Source organism: Gouania willdenowi, chromosome 10 (assembly GCF_900634775.1).
Source record: "Gouania willdenowi chromosome 10, fGouWil2.1, whole genome shotgun sequence".
Lineage (NCBI taxonomy): Eukaryota > Metazoa > Chordata > Actinopteri > Blenniiformes > Gobiesocidae > Gouania > Gouania willdenowi.
Genome location: NC_041053.1, coordinates 26,889,119 through 26,910,143, shown reverse-complemented (window position 1 = coordinate 26,910,143; position 21,025 = coordinate 26,889,119). Strand labels below are relative to the sequence as shown.

Sequence of the window (21,025 nt, the reverse complement as noted above, 5' to 3'; positions counted from 1 at the left end):
CACCAACACAAAGACAATTTCATCTTTTAGAAAGTCAGTATATGGTCTGAAGGATGTGATTACAAAATTTACAATTAGTAACTAATAGGTAAACACAATATGTTTGTTCAGGATTCATGAACTCTCAGCCTTTGATCAGTTTGGGGTTACAAAAACAAAAACTGCTCCCAGTGTGGCCCCTGCCAGGGACATTTAGATTTTCCAAGATGAAACCTTCCACATTTATCACACAAACTTTCACAGTTCAGTTTCTTTTAACTATACGACTGCTTTAAAGCAGCAGCCTCTTTACTGGGCGAGAAGCGAGACCTGGCCTTATTTACAACATGAGGGAACATCTGAGGACGAGGAGGGGGCGTTTACAGTAGAACCGCAGACTCTCCTGAGGAGATAGGAAATGGGAAGAGAACATCCTGTTTTTTTCTGTACTGGTCCTTTAAACAGCAAAGGTTTTAATCCACAGAAAACCATGAGACAGTAGAATAGCAAGTAAAAACATGAGATTTAAAAAAATAGTACATCCTACATTCATATGAGTTGTAACTTCACGTTAAGCACTAATATTCAGAAGTCACAGTTAAGGCAACTACTACAGAGGATTGTGTTCAACATTTAGGCTGCAAGTGGAAACCATTATTAGAGACTGGGCTGTTCATATGGAGATAATCATGGCAGGGCAATATCTCCACCGCCTCTTTTTCTACACTTCAGACCCTTACAAAAATAGAGTAATGACAAGTTTATAGCAGTTCTAGCCAAACCAATAATGTTTTTTAGGTTCCAATCCTCAAGGAAAAGAGGCTGAATATGCCAAGAGGAGACTGGGAGCCTACCAAGAAACTTTGACAAAATGGTGAGCAGAAATGCAGATGCACAGACAAGTCAACTGGTTGGGAAGTTTATGTAGCAAAGATCTAGACACTACAACAAAACTTACAGAGACGGAAGAAGACATTTACTAGCTATCAACCATGATGGTGATAAACATGGCTCAACACGGTTAAAGCCCAGTGTCAGCACAAACACGCAGGCCTCTGCTATGTGAACATAACAGACGTCACACTCATCTGGACCTGGACTATGAAGCAGCATGCACCACAGCCTCTCAGAGGGAACACAAAACTGTTTTTAACACGAGGCTCCTGCTCGGACAAAACTCAGACATAACACCTCCCTCATAACTGACCAATAGCTTGTAAAAGATGCAACTGGAGTGGGCAAGTGCTTATAAATATAAAAGTTGGGTAGTAAAATCGTTTACAGGATTTGTTTGAAACTGTAACCAAAACATCTGCATCTCTACCTTAATAAAATGACAGGCTTGCCAGGAAAGCTTTTTCCTCATCAGGACCGAGGTATTCATCCAAAATTCAATTGAAAGTAAATGTCCTTAAACGGAGTGAGCAAAGTGCCAGGTCTTATGCAAGATGGGAGGAAGGCAAAACTATCTCAGGACATCAAAGTCCTGTTGATTTTTTTAATAGAAAATTTTATCTGGTGTTTCATATACAAATTAATTTTCCTGCACTTACTGATGAGCTTCCATAATGAAGGCCTTCAATTTTCCACAGAAAAAAGCGATGAAAAACACAGAATTTACTTCCAGAAAACAAAACGTTTTTTTTTTTTTTTACTTATATTTTATTTTACCCCCAATAATTTTCTGAAAAAATCATAGTGGATGTCTCAGAGTCCTCATTGATCAATAAACTGAAGAACAAATTTGAACTCAAATGGTGTCAAGTGAATCACCGTCCCCCTTGTCTGGTGAAGAAACACAAGAAATCACAATACAAATTAAGTAAAAAAAAAAAAAACATCTTATGCATTTCACAACGCAATGTGTGGAAATGTCAAAAAACGATGTTTACAATGCAGGTATAAAACTAACTTTCAAGCAGCAATTTTGACCTTTTTCCTGTAATTTGTTTTTGGACTAAATGTTTGATTCATTGATCTATGAAGCCTATGCTACATCTAATGATAAATTAACGAGGATAGGAGTTTTAAACAAAATCAGGCAGAAATGGCAATATGACACAGAAACTACTCTTACATGCATGTTTTGGGACAACAAAAACAAATAAATATCAAATCTCGTGCAAAATCCTACGATACAAAATTCCAGACTTCACTTACTGAAATGGCAATATGACACGGTCTGAACCCTTACATAGATTTCTGAGACAATGATAACACAATTCTAAAATATGTTGCCCTATAAAACAGATGGCTGAAAGTCTAGCAGACGGACATATCACATCTTATCCAAAATATGATTTCAGCGTGATGTTACCTTCACAAATGTGATGCATAGAAATACAACATTAACAACAATGGTTAATTTCATTAAAACACTTAAGCATGTTTGGCACTACTTCGGGAAGTTTAATAGTAAAGTCATCTAATTAAAGAAAGATGATTTAATGGAAGGGGTAAGTTGAAACGGAAATGGCTATATTCTGGAACGAATAAGGTAAAAATTGGAGGCTCTACATAATTCACCTATAACTGAAATAATTGATTGGTGGAAACCTCTGGACGTGGTTCAACATGGAGTGGAATTGTTGAAAATCTCAACTATGAAAGGACATGAGCCCAATCCAGATACCTAATAAAATAATTCAATCTGGTCGCAGATACAGGCTTGGTTCATCAAACTAAGTTTTTAATGGCAGTATCCTACTTTTTTTATTTTTTAAATAGCCTCAAATTACATTAGAATAGCTTTGATGTTTATTTCTAGTAGAACAGTCCATTCATTGTTTAATTAACAAACCTTTTTTTTTTGCTTAATCTCATCTACACAATGACATTATCACTTCAGATTGCACACTTCTCACCCAAACAAATGTTGTAAGACCTGATTACTTCAATACGTATTAGTTACAGCAGCAATTACTTTTGTTTAATCCAATAGCTGGAAATCTGAATTACAAATAAGATCCCCACAAAATCTACATTCTGGCGTGCACGGATAAAGCATTAGCCTTTTCTGTGTAATCTGTGTGGCCTTTTGGTGACTGACTTCAGAGAAATATTCATCCGTCTTTCCAGCAAACTTCTGCTCTTCATCTCACATCCTTATCATTTAGCATGCAGTCAGCTGACCAAAAAGCAGCCAAGTGTCACATGATGGGTCACAGTATTAGTGCTGTGTGAACTCATGACTCAGCATTAAGCAGGTGGTTCACAGCTTGCTGTTGGGGAATAATTACACAGAACATTGGTCACCCCAATAAAACATCTGATCCCAGCTAAGGGGAAATGCTTTAAGGGGTGACATGAGACACTTATTCCACAATGATCTCGGGTCACGGATGGAGGATGAAGCTCAGCTTTGGAGCCGAGTTTGGGTGAAGGAAGCTGCTCAGGCAGCCACAGATCTTTGGACAGTGCAAGTGTGAAAACATTTCCCCCAAATAAATCCTCAAATAAAATGTCTATACTTAACATCTGTAAAAACGCCAAACTGCCAAAATTTGATTATAATCCTTTCTTTATCCTCAGCCTCCAAGGATAAGGAGCTAGGGCTGTAAAGCTCTAATAACACAGAGTCAAACTTACAGCTGCTTTACACACAGGCACACTTTGCAGACAGATAAACATAAGTGAAGAGTTGTCACATTCAAAACTCTTATCTTGTGAAATATCCATTTTTAAGTTAAAGAGGGAAACACTTCTTCTAAAGTCACTTGATCTGACAAACAAAGCCTACACTGGGATCTATAAATTCCAGCTTTGCACCACTAGAGTCCATTCCTGATTACTAAACCAGTCGGGGGCCCCAGGCCAATTAAAACTCAACATTTGTGAACATTCCACAATGCTGTCATCCATGAACATTTACCCAGAAGCCCCTGGGGAGATTCCATAAGATTGCCCTGGCCTCTCGCTCTGTCCATTTCCCTCTGCTGTCCTGGACCTGCATCTCTGGCTTTGTCTCCCTTCACAAAAGCTCCCTGCCAAAACCACTTCCCAGGTCACTGCTTCAGCAGGACTTTAGCATGCTGCTGCACTTCCCCAAATATTTTAACAAGTCTTGAACCAAACTTTAGCCTCCTTCACCTTGGAGCTGCTGTGTAAGCTCACCTGACAATGAAGCTTGGCTAGGGTCAAATAAATTCTGACCTGGAGATGGAAATCATCTTTATGATGATTTAGAAGTTAAATTAAAGACCGAGGGGGCTTTCACATTGGCATATTCTCAGACTCAGGCCCATTGGACAGAGAAGAGCTGATCATTCTGACTTGGTTCAGAAAAACCCTGTCAGTTACAGAACTGAGTGTTTTTGATGCACTATAACTCAGATGAGGATATGGTAGCAGAAAAAACAACAGGCAAAGCATGTCATTGACTCCACACGCCTGCCTTTACTCACTGCTTCCCGTCTGCTTATGAGACGTTTTAATGCTTTTTGTTGTTTGTTTTTTTACTTTACTTGCACTGGAGCACTTCAGCTGTCTGTTGGAGAGAGCAGTCAAAACATTCATTCCAGAATTACCCTATTCTCTCTAGACTTTGTTTTCTTGCTCTCACACAGACCCAAACAAAGTTAATTTTCTGGGCAAAAGAGTCCTACAGCGCTTGAAACGCTCCATGATTCGCTAATGTGAGCGGCTTTATTTCACTAGCATTTGTGCACAAAGGTGAAAACCTATGAGCAAACAGTTGGAGCGAAGCGGCTGAGCGCCGGACTTCACCAAAAAAGCTCAATAAAGTCATTGAAATAAGATTAGACCACTTAAATTACAACAAAGTTCTAATTGTGACTGCAGTGAACACCGATTTGGAGAATTCACACTTCAAATAGACAGGGTTCATATCAGGATTAAACACAGGTTCACAGCAAACACCTACACAGACTTACTGCAACTGTTTAACTTTCCTTGGTGAATAAATAAAGCTCTAGTGATGAGCTTGACTGCCGCTCAGACCAGGGCAATGTCATCAGTTAGCACTCTGGGCCCTAGCATGGAGCGCAGGTTAATACATAAAAGGAAACTGAAAACCTTCCTTCTGACCATCATTCTGCTGGGAATTCAACCCCCCAACAACTGGACCATTTATCAGTGGGAGTTAAAGGCAATGGCTCACGTCAGCAACCACTTTAATCTTTCACCTTTTCACATCTTTCTTTCAGGTTATGTGCCTTCTGATGAGCCGCAGATTTTTAGTCTTTGACCGGCTGCTTTTACAACAGATCCAACCTTGATGTTTGCTTTAGTCCATGTGTGTGCTTTTGTGACTTTTTAAGATGTGCAGAGATAGACTGAAGCTGCACAGACAAACGAAGTGAACAAGTTATAGCACAGCATGATTATCAAAAGAGAAAAAGGGGAGAAAAAAAAAGTACAAAAGTCCTTCCTAGCATGTCCCTCTACATTAACCCTCCATCTTTCCACTGACTCATGGCACACAAATGAAAACAGACTTTAAAAGGAGAAGATGGAGAATGCTCCTTACTTAGTGCCTTAGCATAGGGCCCCACAGATACACTGGTGAGCTAATAATGGAGTGAACAGTGTTAAGCTTACAAATATTAAATTTAAGATGCCTTCAACACATACTGTATGAGGATCCAGATATAATATCTGAGCAGTTACAGCAGCCTTTGGTCAAGACCTAAGAGTTAAAATGCTCTAGGATTCGTTCGCTTGGATAGTCCGCTGTTTGGAGCGGATCAAAAATTGCGCTCTGAACGCAAACTGAGCTAAGTCAAGGTGATAAGATAATTAGCTCTTCGCCACCCATTCAGCCCAAGTCTGGGACTATATTGGTGTGATAGCCATGAAGGACTTGTTTACATATTTCAGAAAATCCACTTGTTAGAAATAATTTCCGATTTGTCTGAGCAACACTGTTCATGGCTGCCAGTAAAAGCCGAGAAGCCACACCTTATGATAGAAAGCTCCTTGACAGTGTTTATAACAGACATCCAAAAGCAGCTGAGGTCCACCAGATGTGGAGGCAGGCCGGGGCTAGGCAAAGCTCCCCCAGGCGGAATGAGGTCAGGTAAAAGATCAAGTTTCTAGAAGCTCAGAGCTACCAAAGGACAACAAAGATTCTGATATACCTGTTGGGCCTAAGGAAACTGGACACCAGTAAAGGCGGTGGGAAAAGAAGCACTCATCACTGACTGTCAAAAGAACCAGAAAGTTTAAACCTTACAATGCAATACTGAGCGATAAGCACACAGTGGCTGAAAGATTTTCAGATATGGTGTAGTTATTAAATAAAGAATATAACATATGTGTGATGTTTTATCTGTTTGTGGCCAGCAGGAGCTATGCTGTATTTTTTTTATGATTTGAATTTGAGCTCTGATGACCTCTTTAACACAAACCATCAATTCACAAAACAGAGAAAGCCTTTTTTATCCACAAATAAATCAAGCAGGATCAGCTCCAAGTCAGATTAGGCAAACATTAGCATTATTATTAAGCCAACTTAAATTAGGAAAAGTGAGCTATGTGAATGATGACATCGTCAGTGGGTGTATTGATGTAGATCTTGGGAGTAATTACCAGGAATTACATCTTTTCTGGCCAGCACGCCACACTGGGTGTTCAGCTCAAACACTAAGGGAAGTCCCCGACTTGGATTCCTTGCTGTGGTCCAGAATAACACTAGCGTCTGGTCAGTCGCACAAATTACTAACACAGAAATCACATTAACTGCAGCTTCATAGGAAAGAAAATACTGTAAATTACCGTAGACTGCATTACACCCATATGATAACAGCCCTTGAAGGTGCAGGCTGGATATTTGTATTGGTGCATACTGTATGGCAGCTTTGTAATGCATCCATTTTCTCTGGATTTAAGTCAAATCATCAACTTAATAATTCAAGTTAAAGTTAAAGAATGAATGAAAAATGTGCACTTCTGAGCATTCTTTGTTTAAGAGAGCTACAGCAAGCATACAAGTGAGATGCTTTCAAGTGTACGAGTCAGCAAATGTACATAAACTGGGATCAAATGCCCAAAGGCACCAGATTAGCACTAACAAAGAAGTTTCTTAAACATCTAATAATGCTTCATAGTATTATAATGCATCCCTTTGTAAACGCAAAATAAAATATTGCAATGTGTGCCTCAAAAACAGTCTGGAGGTATTTTTGCAAGGATCAGGACTTAGAAGTATCTCATCAAAATATGGTTTGACAAGCCAATCACCAAGAAGCTGTTCTCTGCAAAAAAGAGGGACAAGAGCCAGGTGGACTAAATGCTACGTTGCACCAACGGGCCAATAAACTGCTACTTGCAACTGAATGAGAGGAAATCACCAAAGGGAAAAAAAGGAAAAACAATGAATGAAACAGAACCTCCCAGAGGAGCTGCTAAAGAGCATGTGGCAGGAGAAGAAAATGAACTGATATGTCAGCTTGGATGGAGTGAAGAAAGGGGACAGCCTCACTTGTAACAGCCTGAAACAGGAAATGTAACAGGTTACCCTCCCTTTGACTCAAAATATAGAAAACTGCCGAATCAGATCAGTGTTTCTCATGGAATTTTACACACGGAGAACCACACAGACCCACCAGATTTACCAGTAGGGTAAAATTAACCTGTCTCACATAGTGGATACAGCTGTAGATACAGTGGCCGCTTAGGCCGGAATTTTACTTGAACACCCAGCCATGCATTGTTAGACGTGTAGTAACACGTTCAAGTCTGGGTTGCTGTCTAAAGATGATTCACAGACCATGCCTGCATCTTGATACCTCACTGAATTCCTCAAGTTTGTGTCAGACACTAACACTCGCCCTTTGGCTCTACTAACCCCAACACTTCTGGATATTCACAGTTTGACACAAGGACTAAACTCCTCACTGTCCTGTCAGTCAAATCAACTCCTTCTCTCTCCCTGCATGCCTCAATCAATCCCACCACCACTCCAATTGTTGCCATAGGTTCCCAGCTTCGGGGCTCGTGTGTGCAGGTCTTGGTGGTCTGGTCTGGAATGTGGTGAGGATGATGAGAAAGGGGTGCCCAATTGTTCCCCAAAGAGTATACACCCCCTACTGATCTGTCGCTCACTTGGCCACTGGAGGAGGGGGCTGTAGCAAAGTGATGGAATTACAAACACACTGTCAACACGCACTCACACGCGCACAGTGCTATTGAAATGATGCTGCACTCAGAATGCAAAATCGGTGCAGGAGAAACTTGAAATTCCTTATTTGTTTGGGAAGAATGTACCCCAAAGCCTGAGTCAGTTGTGAAATGCTGAAAAAAAAAAAAAACTAGAAACATCTGCAAACAGGATCTGTGCACCGACAATTAATTCGGACAACTTTATTGCTCTTTTCCTGCACACGTTCCTTTTTAGAACACAGTCGGATATGCTGATTTTTTAAGGATAAAGTAGTCTCTGCTCATAGAGGCGAAATGGAAGCCATCAGAAAGCCTGATTACATCCTCCTAATGTTGTGATAGCAGAAAGGTGGCATTCTTCCACATGTGCATTGCTCTCATCCTCCCTTTTCTTTTCCTCCACTGGTCTCCACTTAAAGTAATGATAATCTTCCTCTCGATGAGAATACCCCAGCCTTATAATAGCTAATCCTAAGTATGCTGGAGGCATGTTTAGCTGCCAGGCAGACAAAAATCACATTTAAAAAAGATTAGCAACTAAAGCTTTTACATCTACAGTGATGTTGATGGCTTTCCCAAACAATCAGACATGAAAACAAAGCCAAAAGCATCAATCTCAGTGTTCTTGTTGGAAGACTTGTACCAACCTTTGATATCCTCATGTAACCTACCGGTAAGTCCAAAGGTAGTAAAAACAAACGCAAATGTCAGACGAAACTCTTGTTATTTCACATTCTCTTACTAGTACTGGAATGTCAAAGCAAAGGAAAATTGTAGCCAAAGTTTTCAGAGAACTTCAAAAAAGGAAAAGTAGGAAGAAGTGCTTGCAAAAGATCTTAGATGAGAGGCTGTTGAGATCCATCCCATCACTGAGGAATGTTATCAAAGATTACTGTGCATGCTTTCACATTGATGTAGAGTTTATATTTAATCTTGACATGCTTAAACCTTCCCATGAACCAAATGACTGTCTGATATTAATGTTTGTGCAACTTATTCCAGTGGGACATGATGTTTTGAGGATGTAAGCCTTAAAACACCTCATGAGTGCAAAGTCCAAATTAAATCATCTGACCTTAAAGTCTGATTTGTATGTGTGAATTTAATGGCTAGAACCACACCATTGGGTGTGTCTAAGGATGGTTTGTTGACTGATATGTCGCTCTTTTAGATCTTTGTTTGCAGTGCTTGCAGGTTGTGAAAGCATATTACAAAACACAAGAAGCATTCCATATCTAAGCATGCAAAAAAAAAAAAACCTGGTGAGTGATAGATGTTCGCAACAGAAACCTTGAAATGTCCTGGAACAGGCCACATCTATAAACAGGGGACTCAAAAGTAACAAAATACTTGAGTGATGAAATCATGTGGCTCGCATTTTTTTCGACCAAACAAGTTGGTTAGTTGAAAAATAAATACAATAGAGATACTGACAAATCTAAAGACATGTAACACACCATCTTAAATTACATTAACATTTTGTGCCATACATGCAAGAAAAGTGCTCTCATATAAAATGAACAAAGATCTTAGCGTCTAGTCTTTATGTGATGACATTTTCTAAAGCCCTTGTGGCTTTTCTAAGAAAATACCACTGCAGAATAATCAACTGGTAATTTATAAAGAGATCAAATGTGCTCCATTTCTAACAGCCTGCATTAGCCAGCTGGTTAGTAAGAGTGAGGAAGTGATAGGAAAATGTAGCATTTGCAAAAACATCTCGTTTCCTATCTTATAACACATAAAATAATTCTCAAAAAAAAGCCCAGAGCAACATTTCATCACAGTGACCCACAATAGTGACTCCAAATGATAAGACTGGCAAATAATTGAACATTAAACAAAGAAGGCTGTTTGAGGGGCATGACCTTGACTGGGAAGTGTTTCATTTTCCTGAGTGTTAAAGAGTTAATTATTGCAAAGGTCTCAATATTTGGCCACTCTTTTACCAAGTAGAGCCTCTCTATTGTTGGTCTTAATCTATAAAACACTGGTAGACAGTGCTTATGACCTGGTTCCCTGCTCTTATCTTATCTGCAGAATGTCATAGCAATAGCAAAACCTGATTTTTCTAAAACCGTAATGAGGTAGAAGCAGCCAACACTGGCTAAACAAGAAAAAAAGACGTCGGAGAGCCTGAGAAAATGTCTTGTCTCAAGCTCATCGAAAGGCCAATGCACTGAGGTCATGCACGCTTTAAGTTTCAGTCATAATGCACTCTACTGATTATAAGCAGGAGATGTTCCACGTGCTGAAGGGAGGGAAACCAACCCTCCTCTCTTTGATCTCCACCATTGTCCCATACCTAAAGGTTGACATCAAGCCTGCCTGTCACAGTAAACCAAAACAGATTTTAACTTTTACTCTTATGGCATCTAGCCACAGTAGTTAGACCACAACATGCCAGAGACAACCAGTGCTTTGACTTTTCTTTGCTTTCCCAACCATCCATTTACTTACTACACCTACTTTACACTGAACCTGTTGGTGATGACTATGGAGGGTACAGTGCAGGCCAAAGTAAACACAGGACTAACAATCACAGGTACACACACGTTGAATTCTGCAGTCAATTTATAGACTCTGTTAACCTTACAAACAGGTTTTTGACAAAAAGTAAATGGACTATCATGGCATAGGCTACTGAGAAGCCTGCTAATACAGGGAAACATGTGCTGCCATCCCAGCATTATAATAATCTGTTGAAGAAAATAAACACCATCTACCATTAGCAAACAGATTCAGACAGTTAAACCAAAATTTACCATTTGATCCATTCCAAAGATTTTTCATCTGTCACCATGAAGATTCTGACTTTAATCTATGACCCATCTAAAAGTAAAACCCAACCACAGCCCTAATCAAATCATCATTCCCCAGACAGAAACCATGGAAAACACGTATGTCCGCTCCAACGGCAAACGAATGTTGCCAAAGGATCAGGCAGGAATTTACAAACAGAGCCGACTGCCTTTATCCATCTCCTACTTCAGCCGGTTTGGAAGTAATCTGAGTTTTTATTTCAGTTTCACTGCATTTCAACATCTTTATTAAATCTCAGAAGTCTGGCTTCGACTGAGCCTGACAGTAATTTCTACAGTAACAAACATCCTTATCTGGATCCCACCAACAATAACAAAAAAAAAGATTTCTGGTCATAAAAAGCAAGTATTGAATCTCACATCTCCAGAAATATTCACAGGCCACAAATCTAATTCATGAGTCATATATCAAAGGAGATTAAACACCCCAGAGATTTATTTATTTGACAATTGGCCCAGACAGTGAATTGGTTTCTTTAGAGCATGTCTTACTCTGCCTTCCACATAAATCTGCACTGTTGGGGGTCAATAACTTGATCATAACTTCCACAATCTATAGTGGTAAACACGGTTTGCTGTAATTTTCACATCCTGCCACTTGACTCTGTTTTCCCCCAAATCTTCTTAGTGAAACAACCTTTTCCACTAAACCTGTTCAGTTATTACTGACTAAATGTAAAACACATTTGCCTGCATTCTAGGCTCCAACGCCTTTACAACTTTTCTTCTTCTTTGATTTAAACATCAACGCTTGGATTTAAGAGAACAACAATTGCCTTACAAAGAGTCAGAGGGAATCACTTTTGCACATTTGGACCTGGTTCTCCCCAACATCATCATTTATGCAATACAAGCACACATAGATTGTCTATACTGGGACCCTCAACACTCTAATGACAGTGGACATTGTTAGTTTCTTATGGATTATCTCAGTCTCAATCAATGACAAAGAAGAGCTTGATGAGGTTGGTCCAGACATAGACCGGGAACCTATTGTAAGGAAATGGCTTGCGTGTGTGTACGACACATCTGCACAATGACAGACTTCTTTCACTTCCCCCTTATAGAAAAATCTTATATGCAAGGGAATTGAGCACATACAAGGTGGGTCTCAATGACATTTAGCATCACAAAGAGAAAACAAAAGGGTTTAAAGGCCTTGGACCGAAAGGCAGAAAAAAACAAGTTCTCACTCTTTGACAGTAACACTGCTCAGATGGTAGCCGTTAGCTGAACGTCCGTTTGATATGCAAACAAATATATGCTTTAGGATGATAAATACAAATAAATTGGTCACCGTTGTCACATAAAATCGTGCGGACATGCTGCCAAAGATGCAGCTGGAAAACTGGAAAGGGAAAAAAGCAGGAATGTAAACTCCTCTTTGGTTACACCCGAATGACTAAAGATCATATTGAAAGGTCCAAAAATTTCATAAGTATGACATTTTGAGACAGCCTACCTCTAATTAAACACGAAACTGTAGAGCACCAAATAAAGTCAATGAAAAAAGTGATGCTAATTTATTTTAACCACCATTACATTTGAAAGGACGTAAGAATGGATGGTGGGCTGGGAAGTATGTGAGCCCTCAGGAATTTTAACCCTCAGCCCCCTCCTTCTACCAAACCCCTCAATCTTCTACTGTAACCCCCCAACCCTTGAGCTTTAGTTTCCATTACACAAGTTTATCTACTAATTAACAGGACTGACTGGCCTTCTCACCTTATCAACATATCACCTGTTTATCACTAATAAAGGTGGGTGGCTCCCCGCCTACAACACAAAGTCGAGCAGGAACATAGTGAAAGAGAAAACAGCTTCAAGCCTTGTTCACAATGGAGAGGAATGTTTACCAAATCACTGCCGGCAGCCTGCACCTCACAGCCGTAGGAGTCACTACTGAGGAAGTGTGGAGACAAACACAGGCCGAGCTTCTTTCAGCGAGGAGTGTGTTGATCATAACTCTTTATTATCATGAACTACTTCCTCCAAAGTTAGTGGGAAAACCTCACGATCCTACACGTCTCCACTCAGACTTTGACAAGTGATTGACTGCTTAGGACGATTTTACTTACTGGATTTTAAAAAAAAAAGATAAGATGTGTTCTAAACCTACATTTCCTAATGGAAGTCTGCATTTTAACTACTTCAATCTTGTTCTTTTTAAGAATCTTTCATGACCAGACAAGTTAATTATAGTCCTACTGCAGAGCCCCAGCCTTGTTATATAGTTGTTTTTTAAATTTTTTTTTTTTAACATACTGCCAAAACGTGCATGATAATTGGTCTCTTCAACTAGACATCGCTCATAAAACATGTGTATGCTTTACAATAGTAGCAATTCATTGAAACTTTGGCGACGATACAACTGAGCTTATGAAACAGCTAGAGCTGAAAACACATGGCTGAGTTTGTCCTTTCCATACCCTCTAACATACTAACAAAGCCACACCCCCTAAGGCAGATGAGCTCACAGTATCACTATCATTAACGCCAAAGAGGTAATATTTTTCCCAGCGTGCATTTGTCCGTTAGCAGGATTACGTCATAGGTAATTATGGAATTTAACGAAATTTTAACCGAAGGTAGACCTTGCACCATGGAAAATTCCAATAAATGTTGGAGGGGATCCGCATCAATGTAGTGATTGTGGATCAGTTCCAAAAATCTGAAAATCTCTTTATAATTAACCGATCTTCATAACATTTTACTGTTGTGTCAATTACCCGTTAGTTTCATTTGGAACAGATCCAGATTGCGTATTTCTTCGGAAAAAATGGGGTGGTCACACAATTAGACCTACTCATAATTATTAATGGGGATAAAAATTTATTCCAATCCTTTAAAGTGTGAATGATCACATACCATGATCAGGATAAATGATCCCAATAACTGCCAATATCTGGAAAAGAGGAGGTTTGCGCTCTCCGACTTTTAACACCAAACCAATCCAAATGACAATTGTTACTGGCATATTTCCAGTTCATACAATTAATATAAACAGCTTTTAAAAAGGTATGATTCAAGTAATAATCCTAAATATTAGATGTTCAAACAGATAATCATCTACTTCCTGTTAAAAAGTTTGAGTGAGTTGCTAGCTTCCTACTGAATATGAAATACATATACATATTTTTAAAATAGTTGCAAGTTTAATGAATTTAATTGAAACAAAGTACAGAGTTGGGGAAAGCAACATGTATACAGTAAATTAGGATTATACAGGTATCACAGTGTAGTAGTTTGGAAATACAGGAAGTAAATTATATAAAAAAACTAAAGTTCTTTCACATTTTTTGTTTTTCATAAAGGTTAAAATAGAAACATAACAGTTGAATTGCATGAAGAAATAATTTAAATTTGGGAGGGGCTAGGAGAACTATGCTTTATGAATATGGAATTTGGTGAATATTATAATGAGGTTAAGTTAACGAGGATAACTTGAATATCAAATATCAGTGAAAACCATGTAAAAAAGAGAGAGAGAGACAAACTTGATAGCTATGCTGTCAATCAAAAAATCTGCCAAATGCTGGCAAGTAAAGGGGCGTGGTCTGAGAAGGTCAGAGGGCGTGAGTTAGGACAAACTCAGCGGTGTGCTTTAATCAACAATAAATGCTCCAGTTATTCACATATAAACACGTATTTTATATATATATATACAGACAGAGCAATGGTAAGTGTGACACTCTTTTAGCAGATACTCGTCTTGACTTTCAAAAGTTTCCCATTGGACCAACCAGGAAACTCTCCGAGACCACAAAAGGCCCCCGGACCACCGTTTTAAAAAGCCGCAGCCCAATGAAGTTAAAACAGTCCATGAAAAGCAGCACATGGAGGAGAAAGCACTCACCGTTCACCCCTTTGTTTGGTACATCGTTGACGTTGAAACCTTTCGAGCTGTAAGCCGCTCTCACTTCGTTACAGTTCTTCAACTTGGGTTCCGCGGCCCCGCACAGGCACCACAAGAGCACCGTGCACGACACGCACAGCACCAACAGCTTCTTCATGGCTGATGGCAACACGGTAGAAAGTAGCACAGAGAGCTGAAGTGTGTGTCCGCTCAGGTGTGTGTGTGTGTGTGTGTGTGTGTGTGTGTGTGTGTAAACTAGGACAAAGTGTGTGTGAGTCCCACGCTGAGTTTCCTCATGGAGACGAGCTCAAAGTCTTCATTCACAGCAGCTCCGAGAAAGAAACAAAAAGTCCCAAAAACACGCCGGGTGGATGTCCAGCACCGCAAACACCGACAGAAAAATACATAAAACGCTTTAAAACCGAAGTTTTACAACATGTAAAAACTTTTTTTTTTTCTTCTTACAGGTAACAGCAATCTGGGAGCTGCTTCACAGCATCGACGGAAAACACAGACCGACCCACGGAGGACAACGCAGTGTTTCTGGGTTCTCCACTGGTTTGTGTCCCGAACTGGAGCAGGCCGTGGGTTTTCCTCTGACACAGGACACAAGGCTGTGTGTATGAGTGGGTGAGAGATAGTCCTACTGGGATCCAGATGCGAGCAGAGAAATGCCCTGGTGGACACTCAGGACTGTGAGCAAGTTCCGGGGACAAAGACTTGGAGATCAGGAACACCTGGGGTGGAGTCTGGAGCTGGGGCTAGATCCAGGATCCCTATCCGCACCTCAGGGACACAAATCAGGACCGGATCACAACAAGAGATTTATAATATAGAGTTATATTTACAGCACATGTCAATAACAAATATATATATTCCAAATCGAGGCCACCGTTGTCAACACCAATGAGAATTTCATATGTTTCTGCTGGGGCAAGTGTTAATTCAGTTCAGTTCAATTAAATTCAACTTTATTTGTATAGCGCAATTTACCCAACAAGATCCACATGAACAAATATTTAGCCATCTAACAAAATCAACATCGTAAAACACCATTAAAGAAACATAAACAATTATTTAATGTAGCCTCCATACTCTCCCAACAAGATATATCTCATGACACGGCAGCGCATCCATTGTTTGTGTTGGAAACACAGAAACACGGAGAAAAAGACAACAACAATGACTCGGAACAGCCTCAGTGAGGCGCATCCACAAAGCCAATCCTTCCTTTTGTACCATTCACTGTAGAAAATATGAACAATTTTCTGACCTTACCTTTGCTGAAGCTCTGGTAACTAAGGTGTTGGTCTCCCATCTTTTAAAAGCTGTTGTTTTTCCTCAAAAAAAGTTTGTCTATTGTCTCTTGCGCTGTCATCCTGCCTGTAGTGTTATCCCGCTTCTAGCTAGAGAACGTAGCAGCAGCGGTCACGTGATATGAACTCACTAATGCACTCTGAACTTACATATAGCATTTAGCATTGCACGGTTACGTCCAAAGGCAGCGTAGAAAGCTGCATTTTTTTCATAAATGGTTGTCATATTGGGGAACTGACTGCGCATGCGCAAACACATAAAAATACACTATGGGAACAGAGGCCTTTGAGAAGGGAGGTGTGGCCTCCTCCTGCCTTACAGCGGTTAGGAAATAGCAATGTTTAGCGATTTGGGCTATGAAAAGCACAAAAAGCTGACACTTTCAAACTTATAGGTACTGTAGGCTATCGGCAATTGAAAAATAAATAATTTATAATTATATTAGAATTATAACAAATAATCAAAATATCAATTCACCCTTGGGTAGGCACTGCTTACCTTGCCTACCCTGACTGCACGTCACTACCACAGAGGCAAATAAGATAATACTATAATCTTGCACATTTACATGTCCACGCCTAATAATGTGAGCTATCCTTTTTATAAACACAGGACATGGCAATAAAACTTCACTGTGCTGAGTCCAACCCTAACGCATTTTACAAAGCAACGCTGTGACAAAAAACGTGACAATTACAGTACCTTAATGTGTGTTTAATAGTAACCCAAATGACCCAGCAACAGAATATCTTGTCTTTGTTACTTTATGAGGTTTATTATCAGCGATGGAATTTAATGACAGCTCAAGTTTGCGTGAGTTACAGTCATATCTCATGAACTGTGGCCCAATTATTTTAGGAATAAAAGCCATAAAACAGTTGTAAACCACATGGTTTAAACTATTGACTTATGAGACTTTGGCCCTCGTACAACATTTTCTGACAAGACCCCTTTAAAATCAACTAACTTCAAATACTTGAAACCATTCAATGTTGACTTTTTGCACTTTGTGGGTTTTCGAATACGAGTCGTTTATGAGAATTTAAAGTAGTTGAACCATTTAAAGTAGGATGTAGAATGTCAATTTTACAGGAATTATGTAGGCAAGTGAAAATCAACAGCCGTTGCCAAACAAGCAATAAAGAATCTCTTCCCAAGGATCACGACCATCAAAACTGCGATTTACACAGCTAAAAAAGTCGCAGATTGGTTATTTCTGTCCAGAAAGGCCTCGCATCAGAAACCACGCTAGTGTCACTGTAGCCGTACGGCCAACAAATTACAGGCCTCGTCCTTCCACAAACGCAGGTCAGCCTGGGTCATGTTAACAACAGTGTTTGTCGTGTGCTGCTGCCTGTCATGTGCAACGTCCACTCTTGTAAACCACAGAAAACAGTCAGCAGGGAGCTGCATGAGGGGAACCAGCATCACAACTGGAAAAAACAAAGGCCTTAAATAGATAAACAATGAGAGCGGCTGTACTTTAGTTAAAAGGAAGTCATGCTTACTTCAAAATGTGTAAAGCTCAACTATTTGAAAGTGTTTTATGTTATTTATGGTCATTAACATTGACTGCATTGCATTAGGACTGTAGCTTTTTACCACAACAGTTCACTTTTTAATGTTTCTAATAGCCTTTGCCAGCGGTTCCCAAACTTTTCCCAGTACCATACCCCTTCAGACATTTAACATGAAGCCATGTAAATCCAACACCTGTACACTTAAAATAATAATAATAATGTAATATCATATACAATACAGCCCTACAGTGAAATTTGTCTCTGAATTTTACCTATCCTGTTGAGGAATAATATATAATTAAAGTCAAAGAATAATTATTTGTAAGCACACAAGAAAACATCTTATTCAGAATTATCACTTGTTCGCTTTGTTTTTAAAATTAATTAACCTACTGCAGAGATTTTCAGAGAAAAACCAATCTGTGTTTTGTTTTTGTTTTTTTTTTGGGGGGCGGGGGTGGGGCAGATCTACCAACCATTTGGTGATTGAACATATACCAGTAATACAACATATTCATCATCCTGAAATTGTGAAATGCAACTCGCTACAACTTTCATGAGAAGGGGTGAGGTTGAGACATAACTCAGCAACGTTTGGCTGACTTTCATATTTGTGCTTTTTTTTTTTTTAATGAGATTGGTTCTAGTTTCTGACAGGCTTTGGCTTTGATTACTAGTTTCCAATGTTGTTACATTGTTTTTAATATATTTACTAGAACTATTTACATACCCCTATGACAATTTGCATTTCCCTGGAGGTACCGGGCCGTACCCAACTTTGGGAACCAAGGGTCTATACCAGGGGTCTGCAACCTGCGGCTCTGGAGCCACATGTGGCTCTTTGACTCTTTTGCAATGGCTCCTTGTAGCGTTTAAAAAAATATGGTATTGATGATTAATGACAATAACTTAAAATAAAATTATGATAAAATAATTGGTTACCCTAAAAATTAATCACATTGTGCAATAACTTTGCCACCATCCTACTTCACCTCCTGCAACATCTACAGACCATCAACTTTCCTGCACCTGTGGCTAACCTTAAGTTTTAAATCCCTGGTAAGATAACTAACCCAACAAAAACACTATTTTTGAAGAAAATAGAGATTTTAATTGTGTGGGAAAAGATTTATTTAATTGCCAACATGTCGGCTTAATGAATGCATGCTTGATTTGTTGCAAGAAATTAGCTATTAGCATGTGTTGACCGACATGTTCTCTCACATGTCATCAAATTCAAGTTATTTTTTTGTAGCCCTTCAAATCCATTAACTCATACAAGTATTTGATATTATTTTAACTGTATAGAATAATAACACTGTATTGTCTTTATTGAGAATGTTTTTTTTTTTTGGCTCCAGGAGGACTTTAATCCAGGCGAGATTAGGCAAAATGGCTCTTTTGAGAGTAAAGGTTGCAGACCCCTGGTCTATACCATTGTGGTGCTATTTGACAAACTTTGACATATTCCACATGACACAACAACAAAACTATTCTGTATATTTTCAATGCAACTAAGATCTTTTTTTCTGTTTACAAATTCATTAGTTATTGTTTCTTTCAGGAAGACATTCTGCTCTCTGTGTCAGATCTTTGCCTTTTGACAGAGGAATGAACATTTTTTTTTAAGTGGTGTTTCAGAAAGTCCTTTAGTTAGTCAAAAACTGATTAACCAGCATTTCTAGTAAAGTTTCTCAATAATGACTTGGCACCTGCAGTCATCTATGATCTGTTAGAACAGTTAATCTGAGTAAAGTCATAATAGGACTTTTTTTTACCCCCTGTGTTTAAACATGCCCGGACTTGTGAGGGACTTTTGGTTTCTGTGCATGTGTGTGTGTGTGTCCACATGTCGCTTTTGGTTTTTGGGGGGTAGCACTCGGCCTAAAATGACATTCCTGCTTTTGTATCCACATTCCTGAGGCGGCTCCATTCATTCGGTGTGACTGTGGCTGCTGCAGGGGAAGCCAGGGGTTTGTGAGGATGCTGGAGCCCAGTGTATGAGAGAGCGTGGGCCCGGCACTGCTCTCAATAGGACAACAAAAGGTATGAAAATGCTCCAGTGCCATGGTAATTAGATGTGAATGAGCTTTGAACAACTTGACATGTCTCAGGCTTTTCTATCGATGGCACAGGAATTCCAATGTCCAGCATGGTCCAAAAAAAAAAAAAAAGAAAGAAAAAAAATGGAGCTGGACTGGGGGAGTACATCCACTCTCAAGCCAAGAAAAAGCATGTTATTTTCATATTTTTGATGACCCATTGAACTTTTTATGGTCTTAATCACAAACAACAGTGTGAGTTTGACCTTGAAACCAGGCTGCAATGCATTATCCCAAATAAAACAAAATGAAATAAAAATAAAAATCCACTCGGGAGAAAACGCAACAATTCCCATGTGTCATCTATTCTCAGTGTTTCTGCTGACTAACATCAAATTGACCTTTCACTCTCATAATGCAGGCTGTTTCAACATTGCCCCAATATTACCCTAAGAAAACACATCGACTCTACATTTCAATGGGCCTGTTTGCCCATTCTCCAGCCTCACATTAGCATTCAGAGTGACCCCCACCCCATCCTGCTCCCTTTGCAACCAGTGTTTGCTCATCTCCTAAACCGCCTTTCTTTTGCTTCTTTAAAAAGCTGTGATGCAGCTCTGAGGTGTAAAGCACAGCTTGGTAATGATGGCTTTTTTTTTTTTTTTTTTTTTTTTTAATCTTTAGAGGGTGCACGGGTGTGAAAAGGTAGATCAGAGAAGGCACAGTGGCTGCATCTTGAGCTGTGTTTGCAGTGACAAGCATGGCAATAACCTTTTTAAGCAAGTCGACAGCAACACAAATGATCCAAACGACTGGTGTTTATTATGAGGGTGGGATGTGGGATCACAGCCTGCTACCTGGCTGAGGAATATGTAAAGGAGCCCCCTCGAAAACAGGGGCAGAGAGGAAAGAGAGGAAAGCTGGTGCCCAGAGCAGTTCTTCATCTGCTAAAAGAGTGAGAACTGCTGTTCAGATGAAGAACACATGCTGCTTTGAGCATCTAGAGAGAGAGAGAGAGACATAAATTAAATGATTCATGAAGACTTTTGAAGTGGATCAGATGGTCAAAGCACATAAAGCAGCGTGCTGTGTATATGTCCATGTCTTGTGTGTGTGGGTAGGTTGTTCTGCAGCATGCCACCCATTACTCAAAGATTTTCTCTCCTTATTTTTTTGCCAAATGGTGAAATAAATCACGTTCAAAGTGGTCCTACATTATTATCACATACTCATCGTTCCTGCTTTACTTTTATCATTTGCTAGTGGAAGAGTTCAACAGAGAGCCAACACATTCATTGTAGCAAGTACTTAAAGTAAACTGGGATTTTTTGTCTCACTTTCAGTAGTTTTCTCTCAGCGTTGACATTT

At 39.5% G+C, this 21,025-nt stretch overlaps 1 protein-coding gene across 2 annotated transcripts in view; it reads right to left on the bottom strand.

Moving 5' to 3' along the window:
• gpc4 (glypican 4) overlaps positions 1–15,476 on the bottom strand; it is a 34,976-nt gene extending 19,500 nt beyond the window's left edge. The window contains exon 1 of one of the 2 annotated variants that reach the window (XM_028459990.1): positions 14,779–15,476. In XM_028459990.1, the coding sequence (XP_028315791.1) occupies positions 14,779–14,935 (157 nt within the window). In that variant the 5' untranslated portion in view covers positions 14,936–15,476. The remainder of the gene's footprint in view (positions 1–14,778) is intronic. The other variant, XM_028459991.1, reaches the window with a different exon arrangement.
• Positions 15,477–21,025: the final 5,549 nt, after the last annotated feature.